Source organism: Pectinophora gossypiella, chromosome 27, assembly GCF_024362695.1.
Source record: "Pectinophora gossypiella chromosome 27, ilPecGoss1.1, whole genome shotgun sequence".
In the NCBI taxonomy this organism is placed as follows: domain Eukaryota; kingdom Metazoa; phylum Arthropoda; class Insecta; order Lepidoptera; family Gelechiidae; genus Pectinophora; species Pectinophora gossypiella.
This window is the reverse complement of record NC_065430.1, coordinates 5,746,116-5,763,579: the sequence shown is the minus strand read 5'-3', so window position 1 is coordinate 5,763,579 and position 17,464 is coordinate 5,746,116. Positions and strand designations below refer to the sequence as shown.

At 37.1% G+C, this 17,464-nt stretch overlaps 2 protein-coding genes and 1 long non-coding RNA gene across 3 annotated transcripts in view; 2 read left to right on the top strand and 1 right to left on the bottom strand.

Moving 5' to 3' along the window:
* Positions 1–17,464, top strand: part of LOC126378958 (uncharacterized) — a 170,779-nt gene that overhangs the window by 37,501 nt on the left and 115,814 nt on the right. The gene's annotated exons all lie outside the window — the stretch shown is intronic.
* Positions 1–17,464, bottom strand: part of LOC126379042 (uncharacterized) — a 106,811-nt gene that overhangs the window by 57,413 nt on the left and 31,934 nt on the right. The window lies entirely within an intron of this gene.
* LOC126379004 (adrenodoxin) lies at positions 20–6,500 on the top strand. The gene is made up of 3 exons (XM_050027579.1): positions 20–326; positions 1,019–1,198; positions 5,733–6,500. The coding sequence occupies exons 1-3, from the start codon at positions 187–189 to the stop codon at positions 5,887–5,889; spliced, it is 477 nt and encodes a 158-aa protein (XP_049883536.1). The 5' UTR covers positions 20–186; the 3' UTR covers positions 5,890–6,500.

Sequence of the window (17,464 nt, the reverse complement as noted above, 5' to 3'; positions counted from 1 at the left end):
ACGAGAAACGGAACATAACCTCAAATTGCAAATGATTTCAAGTTCAACAATTCGGGACGAAATCATTATAATATTTCCATAAATATCGCTTAGGGGACGCTATTGAATTATTTCTTAGAAGGAGGAATATATTTTGTTACTTTTAGAACAGTGACTTTGGGTTTATTGCGAAGAATAAACGCGAAAATGTTCTACAGAAACTGTTTAAGAACTTTCACAAGATCAGCGCAGTTTTTACTGAAACCCAATGGTTTGGGCGCTAGTTTCAGTAATCGCAGGACTATGGTGCCGTTTTCCACCAGCAAATTGGCGTTGAAAGAAGAGAAGTAAGTCAGAAAATCGTTAATTTCGAAGAAGTTTCTAAGTGACCTTCTATGGGATCGAAGGCAACTTTTGACATTATTACCGAAACTGTGACCTTGATTTGGTTCGTTACATGATAACATCCTCCGTTAGCTCTGCAATCTGATTAGTGTGCCCTTGGCAATGTAAATAAGTGATGTGCATTTTTGATCCTTATTTCTACAAATATGTATCATATATACATATTTTCTATTTATATTTTTAAGATATGAAATTATCTCTTATCTAAGTCCCCACTAATAACTGTACTAGTAAGTAAGAATCAAAAGTAATCTTAAACTTATAGTTTTAGTGGGTATTCTTATTTTTAAATTTGTAAATCTGATCATGAGTTGACAATTTAAATGGTTTTATCTTTGTCTTGTTATATAAGTACCTATTTAAAAAGATAAAATAGTTAATAATAATTGATGAAAATGTTTTTTGTCCCATACATAATTTAATTTTATACCCTATATAAGTTAATTTTATAAAAAAATATAATGAATGAATTATTATTATTATATATATATTATGGTAGAATCCTTTATTTATTATGGTTTATTTAAAAATAATTTAATAACTTATTTAATAAAAATATTTAAATATATACATATTTATTTTTTTAATATTATTAAATTGTAATTGTATTTTTCTCACTTAAATTTTTTTTTAGAGTAAAAGTAACATTCGTCCGTAATGACGGAGAGAGAATAGAGACGGAGGGTAAAGTTGGAGACACACTGCTCGACGTGGTAGTAAACAATGACCTGAATATTGAGGGGTTTGGCGCGTGTGAGGGCACACTTACGTGTTCCACTTGTCATGTTATATTACAAGAAGATGTTTACAACAAGTAAGTTTATTTATCATCAAAAAAATATTAAGAAACTATCATATATACATACTTAAACTCACGCCTATTTCCCACCACGGTAAGCAGAGACTATTTAATTCCATATGCTTCGATCCTGACACACTTCTCTTGCTTCACATTCATCAATCGTTTCATACGTGCACACCAGTTCAAATCAAATCAATTTATTTGCGAGAACACAACATACAAAAAGGTGGTAAAATAATTTACATAACAATGTTGTGATGTGTTTGGCCTGCATGCAGGCATACAAATATAAAAAAAAATTAAAAAAAATAAGGAAATGGTACATTGAAAAGAATATTATTGAAAATTATACTTATTACAAAATTTAATTATGTTATGTTCAGAGTAGTGAGTGTGTAATGTTTAGTGTGTCGTTTTTCGGTTCAGAGTAGATCTTACTGAACTTCTCCTTTTTTTCTTCTTACTTTAAAGAAATATGCAATCGTGGAACCCAGTACCGGGTACCGGGTTCCGGGTACCGGGTACCGGGTTCGAATCCCAAACATGACTTTGTGATCCCTAGTTTGGTTAGGACATTACAGGCTGATCACCTGATTGTCCGAAAGTTAGATGATCCGTGCTTCGGAAGCTGCACGTCAAGCTGTTGATCCCGGTTAAAACTCACTGAAATAAAGTAAGTTAGTAGTTGTTACATGAGCCATGTCAGCGGCCTTTGGGCCTTTGGGGCTCATAACGATAGAAGAAAAGACCGCGCCGCCCAATAGACGCAGCGAACGCTATTTACGTAGACAGACATCGCACGGCTATTGGTCAAAGCCCTCGATATAATAGGGTATTTGACCGGGTCAAAAATGAATTAAAAAATGCTATTCTAGAAATAGAAGACAGCCTAAGATGATCAAAAATCAATCTTACTTTACATTTCGATTTATTTTCGAATTTTATTTGTGATTTAAATAACAACGAGTACGACGTTTGACCGCTTCTATTGATGACGTCACAGGACAGTATTTCCATACAAACTGCAAGGAAATCTTTCGTTGTAACGTTTCGTAAATAGTATCTCATTTGACTAGGTTGACAAGTAGAATATTCAGATGTATTACCAATTCACGTATTTCGAAAAAGTCCTAAAGTTTCGTACCGTTTAAGTCAAATCAAATCAATTTATTTACGAATTCCAATTCAAATTTTAAAAAAGTATCTCATTTGACTAGGTCAAAGACGTTGTATAGAATAGACGGATAATATTTTAGAGTGACGATCAAACTATCACAGCTCTCTTTCTTCCCTATGGCAACAATCTCTGTGGAAAAAAGAAACAAACATAGACAAACACCGCTGTCTAGAACGTCAGTGTTTACCGTTTTGAGATGTTGTGGTAGTCAGCTGGATACCAAACCTGCCGTTAGTTTTTTGGTGTTTTGGGACGTTATTTTAACTTTTTATATAAAAAATCTGTGAAATAGTTATTCATTATGAACCATGGCTTGCGTAGCTATTGGTTGTGAGAGAAGAATGGGTGTTATAATGGAGAACGATCAAACAATGTCTCACCATGGGTAAGTTATCGACCACATAATACATGTTTGTGTGCAAGAAATACATTACCTGGTCTGGTTTTTGTAAAGTTTATTGAGCCCTAAACACGATGCAGACGCATATTTTCAGCAAAGCCGTCACATTTGTACAAATAATTGATTTCACATTTTACGTTAATCAGCTTTGACAGATCATGTACCCAAAGTATTATAAGTAGTGTTGTCCTTTGATATCGATAACATAATATTATGTTTGAATGTAACATCTACATGTTGCGTTATTCTATTCACGTTTAATTTATTTTTCGACCTGTTTCCGATTTGGATGAAGATTACATAAAGATATTGTATTTTCCAGATTTCCTAAATATCCTAATTTACGAAACAAGAAATTAAGAAACAATTAGATTCAGACCATGAAACGAGATAATTCTCTCTTCTGAAGGACGCCTTCTCCTTATTTAAGCCTGTGCTAATTACATTTCGATGTATCTTGCTTTCTATCGAGCAGGATACCAAACAAAAATATTACATAGAGATGCAGTACCAACAATATTCACTCACATATCTCACATAAGGTGAGTTTAAGTTTAGTTATAAGTTTATAGATAAATTTGCAGCTATTTCGTTTTTGTATTCTACATTAGCATGGAAAAAATATTTCAATATAATACAAATATTCTCTATTGCACAAAATAATTAGTATGAATAACTATTTTGGTAATTACCTGTGATTATTCCTTCTATAAATAATTAGTATGAATAACTATTTTTGTAATTACCTGTGATTATTCCTTCTATGTGCAATGTGTAAACATGCAATGCTTGTGTATTTGTGTGCTCCACGTTAATATGTGCCATTCTTGCAGGTAAAGTTATAACGACCAGAGCCGACACTATACACTTCTAAAGAAAGTGAACAAGAGGAAATATTTTTTTTTATCACCAAAAGTCGGAATTGTTCAGTGCTTCGTAGTCATTGTATTCTAACTATATTGAATAAAAATCTTATAAAGAAGTATTTGCTTTTATTCTTTAATCGCATTGAGATAATCCCCGAAATATACTAGAAGATCGTCTACTTCTTGTATCGAGAGCCGATTCGATTTCCGGTCAAGTCAATGAAAAACGTGTATTTAATTTTTATAAAAGGGTAGGTATGTGATTTATAGCAACCAAAGGGTGGCCGCAATGTCGTATTAAAATGATACTATAGTATATGTGGACTAGATGGACCGTCCTCGTCCTACTCGGCCATAACACCTTGCGAAATGACATAGATTCAAAAATGATAAATTGACCTTTAACAAGTTTGTCCATGATAATTACGTTGAATAAGTGGTTCTGAATCTGTCACCGCAACGTACGGTTCTTCTTAGGTATCTTTCTATCAGGGTACAAATAGGTATCGTTTTAACTAATTTACTTGTGGTTCTACCCACCCAGGTATGGATACTAGGTCGTTATTTCTGTATTTAATTAATCATTCAATTTGTAATGTATATTTTTTTAGATCTTGGACTAACATGAAATATTTAGCCAATAATAATGTCGATAAAGACATGGAACGGCACTAGTGGTTCTGATACAAAAACATATACTATAGGTACGTTTCTATAACAAACCCGCTACACGAGTACAAAAGACGTTACGACGATAGTATATTTATCTCTTTTTAACTTATGACGGCTCACATGAGTGCGAAAGACAAAACCTATGTTTTTCTTTCGTCTTAAATATGCTCCGTCTATTCTATACAAGGTCTTTGGACTAGGTTGTCAATGGTTGTCAAGTAGCATTTTCGTGCTTCAATTTTTTTTTTAATTTATTGCGGCTTTGGTTACAAGACCATTGGCCGAAAAGTGTCGTGCTGCAAGCGCCGATACGTTTATTTTGTACAGAAAAGAAGTTGTCTATTATTTATCTATAAAAATTGTATATGTGTGTATTTTCTAAGCCGTGGTAGCCAGTTGGTAGAACGCTTGCGTCATACTTATGAGATTGCGTTTCGCGTTTCGAATCCAGCACAGGCCTTTCCAAAGATTATCGAATTTGTTTTCGAATTCATGTTTGGATCATAAATGATTATCACGTGCTCAGCGGTGAAGGAAAACAATCAACCAATCAATCAATAATACTTTATTGCACTACGACATATACAAAGGACATAAACATACGAATAAAAACATAAGCACAATAAGCGGCCTTATTGCTAAACAGCAATTTCTGCCAGGCAACCATCACTAACAAACAAACATCGCGAGGAAACCCACATTCCCGAGAAATGCGTTTTCGTTGGTATGTGACCTAATTTGTATTGGGCTGGTTTTCCCTTCGCGGGTTGGAAGGTCAGACAGGCAGTCGCGTCTGTAAAAAACCGGACCTGTCAAATCGTCAGGTTAGTTAAGCGGACGATGAAAAACGTGTTATTGGAGATGACTACCAGTTGCAGTGCCCTTACCGGGTCCATGTTGATACTATAATACTTACTTCTGTTTTTTTTATAACACCACAATTTGTACGAACACATGGTCGCAATGAAACATTTATATTTCTTTTTCTATGATCCTTTACCCTTTGATGTAGAGTTCTGTTTGTACTTGGTATGGTTGGGTATAACAAATTAGAGGTGAGGAGAGGGTTGGCATTAACCTCATACTTGATAAGAGTATTTAGAGGAATCGTTACACACCCTGAGGTGTTAGTTGAGATGAGGCTGTGTGTGCCGGATAGGCTCGTGGAGCGGCGGCGGCGCCCACGTTTGTTCGCGATGCGCAAGGGCCGGACCAATTTACATAACAAGTATCTTTGTTTGTAGTCTGAGCGAATTCCGATGGGTTACTTTATGTATTTTATGTACTGAGTGAGTGTATGTTACTTATGTTTGAGTAATTATTCTTTGTAGCTACTATTCTATCGCATTAGGTCCTACCTGTAATGATAGTGTATTGAAGTTGAAATAAATAAATAAATAAATGATTGTTATGTGTATTTTCTCGTTTCAGTTTACCAAATGCCCAGTGTGAGGAAGAACGAGACATGTTAGACTTAGCATATGGCGTCACAAACACCTCCCGACTTGGTTGCCAAGTAACCCTCACGGCAAGCCTCGACGGAATCGAAGTCAAATTACCGGAGACTATCCATGACGCCAGGAGTTGATGACCAGCGCGCGCCTTTCGCTAAAGCGCTTATTACACCTGTCCGACAGGCTACGCGTCAAGCCCACGGGTGGTTACCCACTCCCCACCAACTCGCTCGAGATCGTGGTTACTATGGTTACTCCCCACCAACTCGCTCGAGATCGTGGTTACTATGGTTACTCCCCACCAACTCGCTCCAAATCGTGGTTACTATGGTTACTCCCCACCAACTCGCTCGAGATCGTGGTTACCATGGTTACTCCCCACCAACTCGCTCGAGATCCTGGTTACCATGGTTACGACCCGCCGGTTTGCTATTAGACTACACGATCAGCAGGTGTTGAGAGTGCGTACAGAGTATCGAAAGCAAAAAAACATTACGTGCAGATTTTTTATTGAAAAAAAAAAACTGATGTAAGGCTAACATGCGCGACGTGATAAAATTTTGTAACGGTAATTTTATCGATTCTGACGATATAATTATGTCGTTTTGTCGATTGGTGCTAATATGTGAACTCGAATAAGTCGTGTCGTTCTGTGAAAATACGAACAAAATCACTTGGCACGCATGTTAGAGGAAAAAACTAACTTATCGATTTGAACCAAATTTATTGCATCGATCGATAATTTGCGCTTTTTAGCCCTGCTGATCGGGAAACGGGAGTTGGTGGGGGGTAACCATGGCAACCACTCGTGACCTTGACGCATTACCTTGTCGGACAGATAGGTGTAATAGGCCCTTATGTGTTGGCGTAGATTTTTTTTATTGACATCGATAAAACCATGGTATAAAAAACTAGGTATGCTCAAACGTAAGTGTTACCATGAAATTAGTATCTCCAATATTCCAAGGACGTAAATTTTTTTATTGGAAATTAACTGAATTACCTACTGACTAATGTATTTAATTACTATTACATGTCACATACCTATATAAAAAATCATTAATACTGTAAGTAAATCTTTTACTAAGAGTACAAAATTTCTATGCGAAAGAAATATAAAAACATTGGATGTGGGTAATTTATTTTTTACGAAATGGCAATACAGAGCGGGATGACGTCGGCTGGGCTAACCTTGAAATGTTAGCTGTCACTTTTGAGCATACCTGGTTTTCTATACCATGCATAAAACCTTTTTTTGTGGTGCTAAATTATTGATACGCTGTGGTCGCGCGACCGCTCGCTAGTAATTCGAAATTGGAAAAAAAAAACTTAATATAGCAGAGTTTATCCACCATTTAATTTTTGTAACTAATCTGCTTGAAATAGCATTTTAAATAATCGACCGTTGAATCATTGACTTTTCTCAGCCCAACTTATAGATGTAAGGCCGGTTTAAAACCGTTTAAGACCTTTTTTTTGACGTGACTTATTGTAGATTTGCCGCAGATGGCATTAACTACTTGGCCGGACAAGTGGGGAAAGCTGAAGGCTCTCACCCGGTACAACGTTTAAGACAACAGGCCTGAGGGTGCCCAGTTGGGCGCGAACCTCGGCTCAGTCGTCTGAGAGGAAAAATATTTGAAAGAATTAATCGACCCTGGCGGGTCGATAGCGATAAGCGCTGAATTCGTCGACCACGCCGGGGTCGGTATCGGGGTCCTGAAGTGGTTGGTGTCGCGAGCTGTTTGGCTGCCTCTATGGCTAGAGTAATCGGATCGTCGGGATCGTATATTACGTCCTTCGGACGCCGATCTGTTTAAGACCGAAATCAACCATTTATTTCGGTTTAAAACGGCTGCTGTTGATGACTGTTTTACTTAATTATAACTACATTTTCTTGATTTTACCGAGGTAGGAATATAACGGAGTACCTAAAAACTGTGTAAAGAATTTTTGAATGTGTAATATACTGTTATTGATAATAACATACTTAGCGTGTTTAGTTCTAGCTGGTCCGTCGTGGGTACTTTCTATTGATATTCTATAAACTAATTATAACGAAACATGACGTCAGGTGACCAAAAATTGCCCATTTTATAGGCGAGTTTCGAACAGTTTAAAACGATTTTTTTCGGGTTTGAAAACGGCGACATTCGGTTTAAAACGTTTTAAATCGGTTAATTTACATCTATAACCCAACTGGGTAACTTCTTTCTGACAAAATCCTTTCTGACCTTTCTATAGAGTATGGTCACGAGTACTAATATGTATACACTTTGAAACCATGTCACATTAACTTTATTCACAAATTAAACCATGAGTCTTATTAAATGTCAAATATAAATAGTGCGACAGGGTTCTAAAGTGGGTATATGATAGTGCTCATGACTGTACACTTTTTGTATACTGCCATGATTTGGCTCGCCAACAGACCAACTCTCTGTACATGCAGACCGTTCTGCATTGACTGTTTGTTCGTCTTGCTCTGTATTCAGACGATGTATACGCCTAAGACAAGGATAGCAATATGAATACACTACACCTTCTATATCCTCGTAAGGCCCGGATTTCCAGACACAATAGTTAAACAATGGGATTTGGATTTTAAAAGGCATTTGGGCCTTACGACCATAAAGCCCTTATATTATGTTAGTGGGTCGCTTCTGCATTTACCACCTCACAAATAAAATATAAACCAGGGCTGAACGTGGGTTTCAATATTTGACAGCCAAGCAAAATTTAATCCAATGATCATAAATTCAAATTCAAAAATATCTTTATTCAGTAGGTAACAGTCGACTGAACTTTGCTTGGCTTTCATATACTTAAACCCACATTGTTTTAAGTTTACGCGGTCAATGGCCCCGATTCCTGCAAACACCGCCCAATTTTATTTTAAGTTATATCCGTCATTTTCATATCCGTCGAAAAGGAAAGGGACGGATGATTCACAGCTCTTAATTTTAGGAAGAATGAGTAAATGAATGTGTCTGGTTATTGACTGAGGTAAAATTTTTAGACGGTTGGTTTAGATTTGTGCTTAAAATTGACGTGTGTTCCATAAATTTTATGCTTGTCGATTACCCGTCCCTTTCCTTTTCGGCGGATAAGAAAATGACAGATATAACTTAAAATAAAATTAGATGGTATTTACAGGAATTAGCACCATTATCATAATTAAAACACATAATAACGGGTTCATCCCGTGATCATGGCACTTGCAAGTGTTGAAATATCGGGAGTCTCATATCCCTGATTTAAACGCGGTAAGAACCCGTTATTATGTGTTTTAATTAAGTTTTTTTTTCCGTAACATGCGTGGCGCGTGATTTTGTTGGTATTTTGACAGAACGATAATAACCTAACCCAACTTTGAGGCTAAAAAACATTTAATGTGATTATAGAAAACGCTATTCCTAAAACGGTTCTTCCTTTATGTTTTGATAATGTCGACTACAAAATAACAATTATCGATATATCGATAATGAAATCAACGCCATCACTAATGCGTCGAAGAAGTGATGTAGTTAAAATATTTGATATGAGGATATCACTTAAGCGTATTTAAAAAAACACATTCTGATGATTGATTTGTTCAATAAAACCACAATTTCTTTCAGTAGGGCATTTGACCGCGTCAAAGTTAAATTATAAAATGCCAATCTAGAAATAGAAGGCAATCTAAAACGATCAAAAATCAATTTCATTTAATTTTTCGACTTATTTTCGAATTTTATTTATGAATTAAGTAACAATGAGTACGACGTTTGACCGCTTCTATTGATGACGTCACAGGACAGTATTTCCGTACAAACTCCAAAGAAAACTTTCGTTTTGACGTTTCGTAAAATGTATCTCATTTGACTAGGTTGACAAGCGTATTAATTTCAGTCCGAGTAAAAATTGAGCTGATTTTTTTTACCTGAATTGAAACTAGTATGTGCATTGCGAGAATTTCGTTAACAAAAATTTGGCTACATTCGAATGTGGTTGTTCGAAAATGCGCTTCCGTGGTTCTTCATTATAAGACGTTGGAATATTCCAAATTCATCGTTTTCATGTAAAACATTATCACAACCAGTTTACACTTGCGTGGCAAATGAAGTACAAGGCATTAGTGCCACCGTAACGAACACTGAGGGGACGATTCAGACCATGATTCTGAGTGGAACAAATGGAATTTCCTGTCGGAAAATTTATGAAAATTTTAGTGTATCATTTTCAGTTACATACCTACTTTTGCAACGGAAAATTCCACTTGATAACTACTCAGAATAAAGGTCTGAATCATCCCTCAAACTTTTCGTTACGATGTCACTAACACCCTGTTTATTTTTAAAAGATCCAATTATGTATAGTCTATTGTTAATGGGCTCAAACAAATTTTTCATAGGTTGGCCATAATTAATTAGATTCCTCTTTGTATTGTAATTAGATATACTTTACGATAAAAACGTGATAAATTAATGTAATCGAGATAAGGAATTCATATCGAAATGTTAAATTGTATATTTACGAAAACTACGCGACTGTTATACCTATGGAGTGAGCAGAACTACGTACAGAGTATATATTTTCGTTTTTTATTGGTTATGATTAGTGATGTGCCATTCTGCAATAAAATGGCGCATAAGTTATCTAAAAAGAGATTTATTACCTGGCTTTTAGGCAGATTGGATCTGATTAAAAGAAAGGAGCTCGGTGGCGCAGCGGTAAACGCGCTCGGTCTGCGATTCACATTCGCAAAGGCCGGTCATAGGATGGGTCACCACAAAAAAAAAAGTTTCCAGCTCGAGCTCCTCCGTGCTTCGGAAGGCACGTTAATCCGTTGGTCCCGGCTGCGTTAGCAGTCGTTAATAACCATCAATCCGCACTGGGCCCGCGTGGTGGTTTAAGGCCCGTTCTCCCTACTCGTATCCGTCCATAGGGAAGGCCCGTGCCCCTGCAGTGGGGACGTTAATGGGCTGATGATGATGAAAAGAAAGAACAATTTCAAAAAAAAATAATCCAGGGTGTTTACTATTTAATAGTTTTTTATACCAGGAACATTCCAACGTTGAGAATATTGCCGGGATGGCGCGTTGTGTGGTTGTGATGTAAAAATCTTTTTTATTTTGAATATGTCAAGAATCTAAATTATTGTGGCCAACCTATAAAAACGAATTTATTAGTCAAATCGAACATGAGAAATTGTAAATAAATTTAATATAGATGTTTTATGTTTATGTCGGTTTGTTTTTATTCGTTAAATGTAATATTAAAAGCTCAGAAGAGAAAACTATTTAAATATTTATTTTTATATTCGAGATAAATCAGTCTACGTTAAGTAGGTAGGTAAATAAGGTAAGGTAACTTCGACTCCAGTGAGTAAAGCCCTCAAGTCGAGGACGTGCATTTTTTTTGTACATTAACGCACATGGCATTAACTCCTTGGCCGGACAAATGGGTTTTTATAGGCTCTCACCCGGTACAACGTATATGACAACAGGCCTGAGGGTGCCCAGTTGGGGGCGAACCTCGGCTCAGGGCGTCGTCTGAGAGGAAAAACATTTGAAAGAATTAATCGACCCTAGTGGGTCGATAGCGATAAGCGCTGATTGGGGGAAATCGTCGACCACGACGACGGGTTTGGTATCGGGGAGTCGAGGACCTACATAAATGTCAACTTAAAATACCAAAATGCTCAGCTGATGCCGAGTCGAGTGGAGAAAGTTTCGAGTTAACATCTTAGGATACAGGCATATCCTCGAGTTGAGGACTACTCACTGGAGTCGAGGTTATCATACTGCCAACATAATAATACGAAAATAATGACTTATCGGTTACTTAAGTTTCTCTTCTTAGCTTATATTACTGTTTATAAATGAATATTATTTTTATTAGGAATCCTAGTAGAATTATTGAAAAATATTTCAAACGTAAGATGGGTTTTACGTTTAAAAATGTTAATTAATTATGTATTTTATCATTTTTATATACATATTGGCCCCGATTCCTGCAGACATCTCTTAATTTTACTTTAAGTTATACCTGTCATTTTCTTATCCGCCGAAAAGGAAAGGGACGGATGATTGACAGCTCTTAATTTTAGGAAGAATGAGTAAATAAATGAATAACCCGGGCGAATTTTTAGACGGTTGTTTTAGATTTGTGCTTAAAATTGACGTGTGTTCCATAAATTTTATGCTTGTCGATTACCCGTCCCTTTCCTTTTCGGCGGATAAGAAAATGACAGATATAACCTAAAATAAAATTAGATGGTATTTACAGGAATTAGCACCATTATACTGTTTATAAATGAATATTATTTTTATTAGGAATCCTAGTAGAATTATTTTAAAATATTTCGCACGTAAGATGGGTTTTACGTTTAAAAATGTTAATTATCTATTTTATTATTTTATATATATATATATATATATATATATATATATATATATATATATATATATATATATATATATATATCATATATCATAATCATAATGTCATATATGTATCATATGTCATAATGTCATATATATATATATATATATATATATATATATATATATATATATATATATATATATATATATATATATATATATATATATATATATATATGACATTGTTGTTAGAAAAAAAAATAGTAATTTTAATAATAGTTATTGCATTATACTACTATTGTTTTATTTTTGTTAAACAAAAGACTGGTTACCAGTGGTCTAGTGGTCAGAGCGTTTCGGGTTCGACTCCCGATGGGGACATTATCGGAATCAGTTTGTGAGACTGTCCTTTGTTTGCAGGTTTGAATCACCTGATTGTCCGAAAAAGAAAGATGATTCCGTGCTTCGGAGGGCACGTTATGCCGTTGAAAAAGAAAAATATAAAAAAAAAATTGGTCCCGGTTGTAAAATTCCTCCACCGCAGTAAAGCAGCGTGGTGGAGTATGCTCTATACTACCTCCGGTTCATTAAGAGGAGGCCTGTTCCCAGCAGTGGAACGGAACAGGTTTTTTTCATGTTACGTAAAAGACTGGTTACCGTCACCAAGCGGTTCATAGCCACATACAGTCATGAGCAATATAATGTACCCACTTTAGGACTGTCGCACTAACATATTTGACATTTAGTGAGACTTACAGTTCAATTTGTCAAAAAAAAATAATGTGACATGGTACCAAAGTGTATACATATTAATGCTCGTGACCGTACATAAGCTCATGCCTATCTCTCATCGAGGTAAGTCGGAATGGAATTCCATTTGCTTCGATCCCGACTGATCTGATCCTGAATCGTTAAAAAACAAACAAAAAATATGCATTTATCTGTTATTCATGATATAAGAAAGTTAAACGAAGGAAACATTGCATAGCCCCCCAATCTACATATTTTTTTGTGGAACGTGGCCTGGAGGACTCTCTGTCAGCTGGGGCTAGTGGACTGTATGTGTAGATGGTGAGGTTGAGCTGCTTTCACTGCACTAATTAAAACACTCGGAGACTTGAATAAACACTTTTATTTCGCGTAAATTATGCGAGCAACAATGGAGCTTACAACGATGATGGACGAAATGTAACAGGAAGTGACGTCAGACTAACAAACTATATTTTTTATTTTTAAATTGTGTTGGTGTTGCCAACACTCTCACGCCTATTTCACCACCGAGACCACCGCCGTAAAGTCGCCTGTCTGTCGGTTTTTTACAGATTGTACTTCGGGGAGTGTGCACAGGAGCTCCATCGGCTCATTCCACCAAGTCCATTCCATCTGAGGACATCCAGACGTACGGCGGGTTACCATCCTTACTTGGTTGACATACCACTAATCCGCACCAAGCGCTTCGCTTCATCCTTCATAATGCGCACAGCCAAGGAATGGAATGGGCTGCCGGCGTCGGTGTTCCCTGACTCTTATAACCTGGGGTCCTTTAAATCACGGGTGAATAGGCATTTTCTGGGTAAGCTCGTTCCAACGTCGATCTCTTCTTCTTGTAGAAGAACGAAGTCAAGAGCAAACCCATCTTAATTAAAAAAAAAAAAAAAAAACTCTCCAGGCCGTATGTTATGTTTAAAATGTCAATGAGGGACATAACAAATACTTACTTTATTGCACAAACAGGAAAAAACAAAATACAAAACAAAAGAGAAATAGAATTAAAATTATTTTAAAATTATACACTCAGTAGGGTAGGTACAAATTGTGAAATTCAGAGATAAAGACAGATCTAAAGGGGACAAGAAACTTTTTTTTTATATTTAACTTTTTTATCAATTTTAATATAAGTAGAAAAATGTAATAATACGTGCGACATGTTATCACGTTTTTCTATGACGTCACAGGGTGCTTTTTCATACAAATTCCGTAGTAATTTCGTGTTTTGACGTTTAGTAAAAAGTAGCTGATTTGACTAGTTGGAAACTAGCCTAATCTATGGTAATAACTCGTGCTCTAGTGGAATGATGCATGAAAATTAGCAATATGATTTAATTTCAAGAATTGCCATGAGCCATTAAATTTTATAGATCGATTCTTTTCATAGCATTCTTCGCAAGATTATTATTTTTCTTCTAGCTTCCATTTCCCAATTAAAAAGAGAGGAATCCGGTCGCAAAATGATTTTCTTCGGTTTTTTACTGGTACTGTTTTCAGGTAAGTTAGTGTTGTACCTATTCTTTATGGTCCCTTAGGCCAGGCGCGCACTACGAGTTTTTCGCCGCGTGGCAGAAAAAAGCAGCGGCATAAGCGAGGGGGGTGAGGTAAATCTAGCTCAGACGTTGGTGGGGAGCGGAGAGTTGCCATTCCTTATTCTATGCCAGTATTCTAAGACGTTATCTCGAACCTTCCTCGATTCACTCCTCAGTTGAGGCGACCTTAAGGACTCCTCAACCGAGTTTCGAGTTTACGCCAGTAAGGTTTAGAAGGTATGACGTCACTATTTTCGTATTATTATGTTGGCAGTATGATGTGCTCGACTCCAGTAAGTAAAGTCCTCAAGTCAAAGACGTAATGTCAACTTAGAATACCAAAATGATCAGCTGAGGCCGAGTCCAGTGGAGGAAGAGACGAGTTAACTTCTTAGAATATGAGTGTTAGGGTCTCTTGACATCGTGTCTTCTTCTTCTATCGTGTGGGTTGTGAGGTGGAGTACCAGCCTCATCAACCGTGGTGTCAGGGTTACTATTGAGCCGCCAAAAGCCCCCGACATGGCTCATGTAACGAGTACTTACATCAGTAAGCAGTAACCGGGACCAACGGCTTAACGTCCCTTGCGAAGCACGGGTCATCTTACTTTCGGTCAATCTGGTGACCAGCTAATGTCCTAACCAAACTAGGGATCACAAAGTTATTTTCGTGATGTGTCCCCACTGGGAATCGGACCTTGGACCTCCGGATCGTGAGCCCAACGCTCAACCACTGGACCACGGAGGTCGTTATTTTAAGTAGGTGCTAATCATTGAAGTTATTCTTCCTCTCAGTGGTATCACCAAATTCAGCAAATCTTATGCCGAAGCAAAGTCGCCATAGACCGCGAGCAACAATAGTTGATCCAAAAGTTACATTTGACAATATCAGACGTTCGCGCCCGTTATCACAAAATGGCCACCTCGACAATATGGCGATCAAATTATTGGAGCTCGATAACGTATTTGAACTGGCCGATATTTTGAACACGGACGTTCGGGAAACTGCCACCGAACATAATATTCCGAAAACAAAAACTTTTATGCGTCAACCGATTGCCGAAATTAATTCCCAGAAGGAGCAAAGGTTAGTACCTGTTCATGCCGCTATTGGGTAGTTTTTCGAACACCGGAAGTCGATTTTATTACCTAGATATTAGAATCTTTTAATTATGCACTTAAAAAGCTTTTTCAATACTAACAGGTCTGCCCACGAGGATGAGGAGCCAGTAGGTAACTACGACAAGAACGGCATGATATTCCTGACCAAGAAGAAAAACAGAGGCACCCAAAACGTCAACAATTTAATGGAAAAAGTTATAAAATATAAGTTGAGAAGTAATGAGAAAGGGTATGAATACTGGTGCTAATTCCTGTAAATACCATCTAATTTTATTTTAAGTTATATCTGTCATTTTCTTATCCACCGAAAAGGAAAGAGACGGCTAATCGACAAGCATAAAATTTATGCAACACACGTCAATTTTAAGCACAAATCTAAACCAACCGTCTAAAAATTTTACATCAGTCAATAACCCGACACAGTTAAGTAGACAGCACGTCAAACGGATTGCTTACCAGCGACGTACCTTTTTGATTCGCCCGGGTTATTCATTCATTTACTCATTCTTCCTAAAATTAAGAGCTGTGAATCATCCGTCCCTTTCCTTTTCGACGGATATGAAAATGACGGATAACTTAAAATAAAATTGGGCGGTGTCTGCAGGAATCGGGGCCATTATATACCTTATCTACCTACTTATATATCATCATACTAATACCTACCAACTTATTACCACCTATACATAATCATAATCATATCATTTATTGCGTTCCACATGGTAGAAGGCTGGTAATTTCTTTTCTTATTTTTTAGACTTACTTAAACAATTAAATGAGAACATGTATATAATTTAGACTTACTATTAAATCAGTTATTACATTTTGCCGATCCATCCTGCCCGATGCGTGGGCGCGACGATCAGGATAGTGTAGAATAATGGCAAAATTTTAATGGCGTAACCAAGGTAACCACGATCTCGAGCGAGTTGGTGGGGCGTAACCAAGGTAACCACGATCTCGAGCGAGTTGGCGGGGCGTTACCATGGTAACCACGATCTCGAGCGAGTTGGCGGGGCGTTACCATGGTAACCACGATGTCGAGCTAGTCTAAGTCCCCCATAACTTAAAACTATAACTAAGATTACTTGAAGCGCTGCTTGACTTACTTATATAAGTACGTATGTGTAATCTACTTACACTTTCACTTAAAAACATTCCTAAACTTACAGGCACCTACGACAACCGTTCAACAAAGTATTTAGCAATAGCGAAGTCGACGCGCTGAAGAAGATAGTACGCGCCATAGACGAAGAGGACGTGGCAGAGACACGTGGCGACGTGGCCACCCCACGCGGGGCAGAGTTCGACTTCGCCGACCTTGTCCTTTAACGCATTTTATTTCTTATCCAATAAATACACAGTTTTGTTTTTACTTGAGTTTTTGTTAAACCTCGGGTTGTGCTTCCACTTGGCTGGACCAAATGGAAACATAACACAACAAATACTTTATTGCACAAACTGGAAAAAACAAAAGAGAAATAGAATAAGTACAATAGGCGGCCTTATTGCTAAGTAGCAATCTCTTCCAGGCAACCTTTAAGTATGTAATATGTCATGCCTGAAGGACCCAGATGGTCGCGTCCTAATCTGAATTCTACGGGCTATCATCTCCGTTATCCTGTTTTCGCAGCGTATCTGGGGGGCTAAAAAGGCCATTTTAGCCCTCCTGATCTGAAGATTTGACAGGTCCGGTTATTTACAGAAGCGACCGCCTGTCTGACTTTCCAGCCCGCCAAGGGAAAACCAGCCCAATATTTAGGTTACCAGTTATAATTCACATACCTCCGAAATGCCACTCGGGAACGATATTTTTCTTCACCTCTTATGGTAATCATTTATGATCGAAACATGAAATCGAAAATAAATTCGAAATTCATTGGTTTAGGCCCGTGTCGTGAATGCAGGTATACATACTCTTCAAG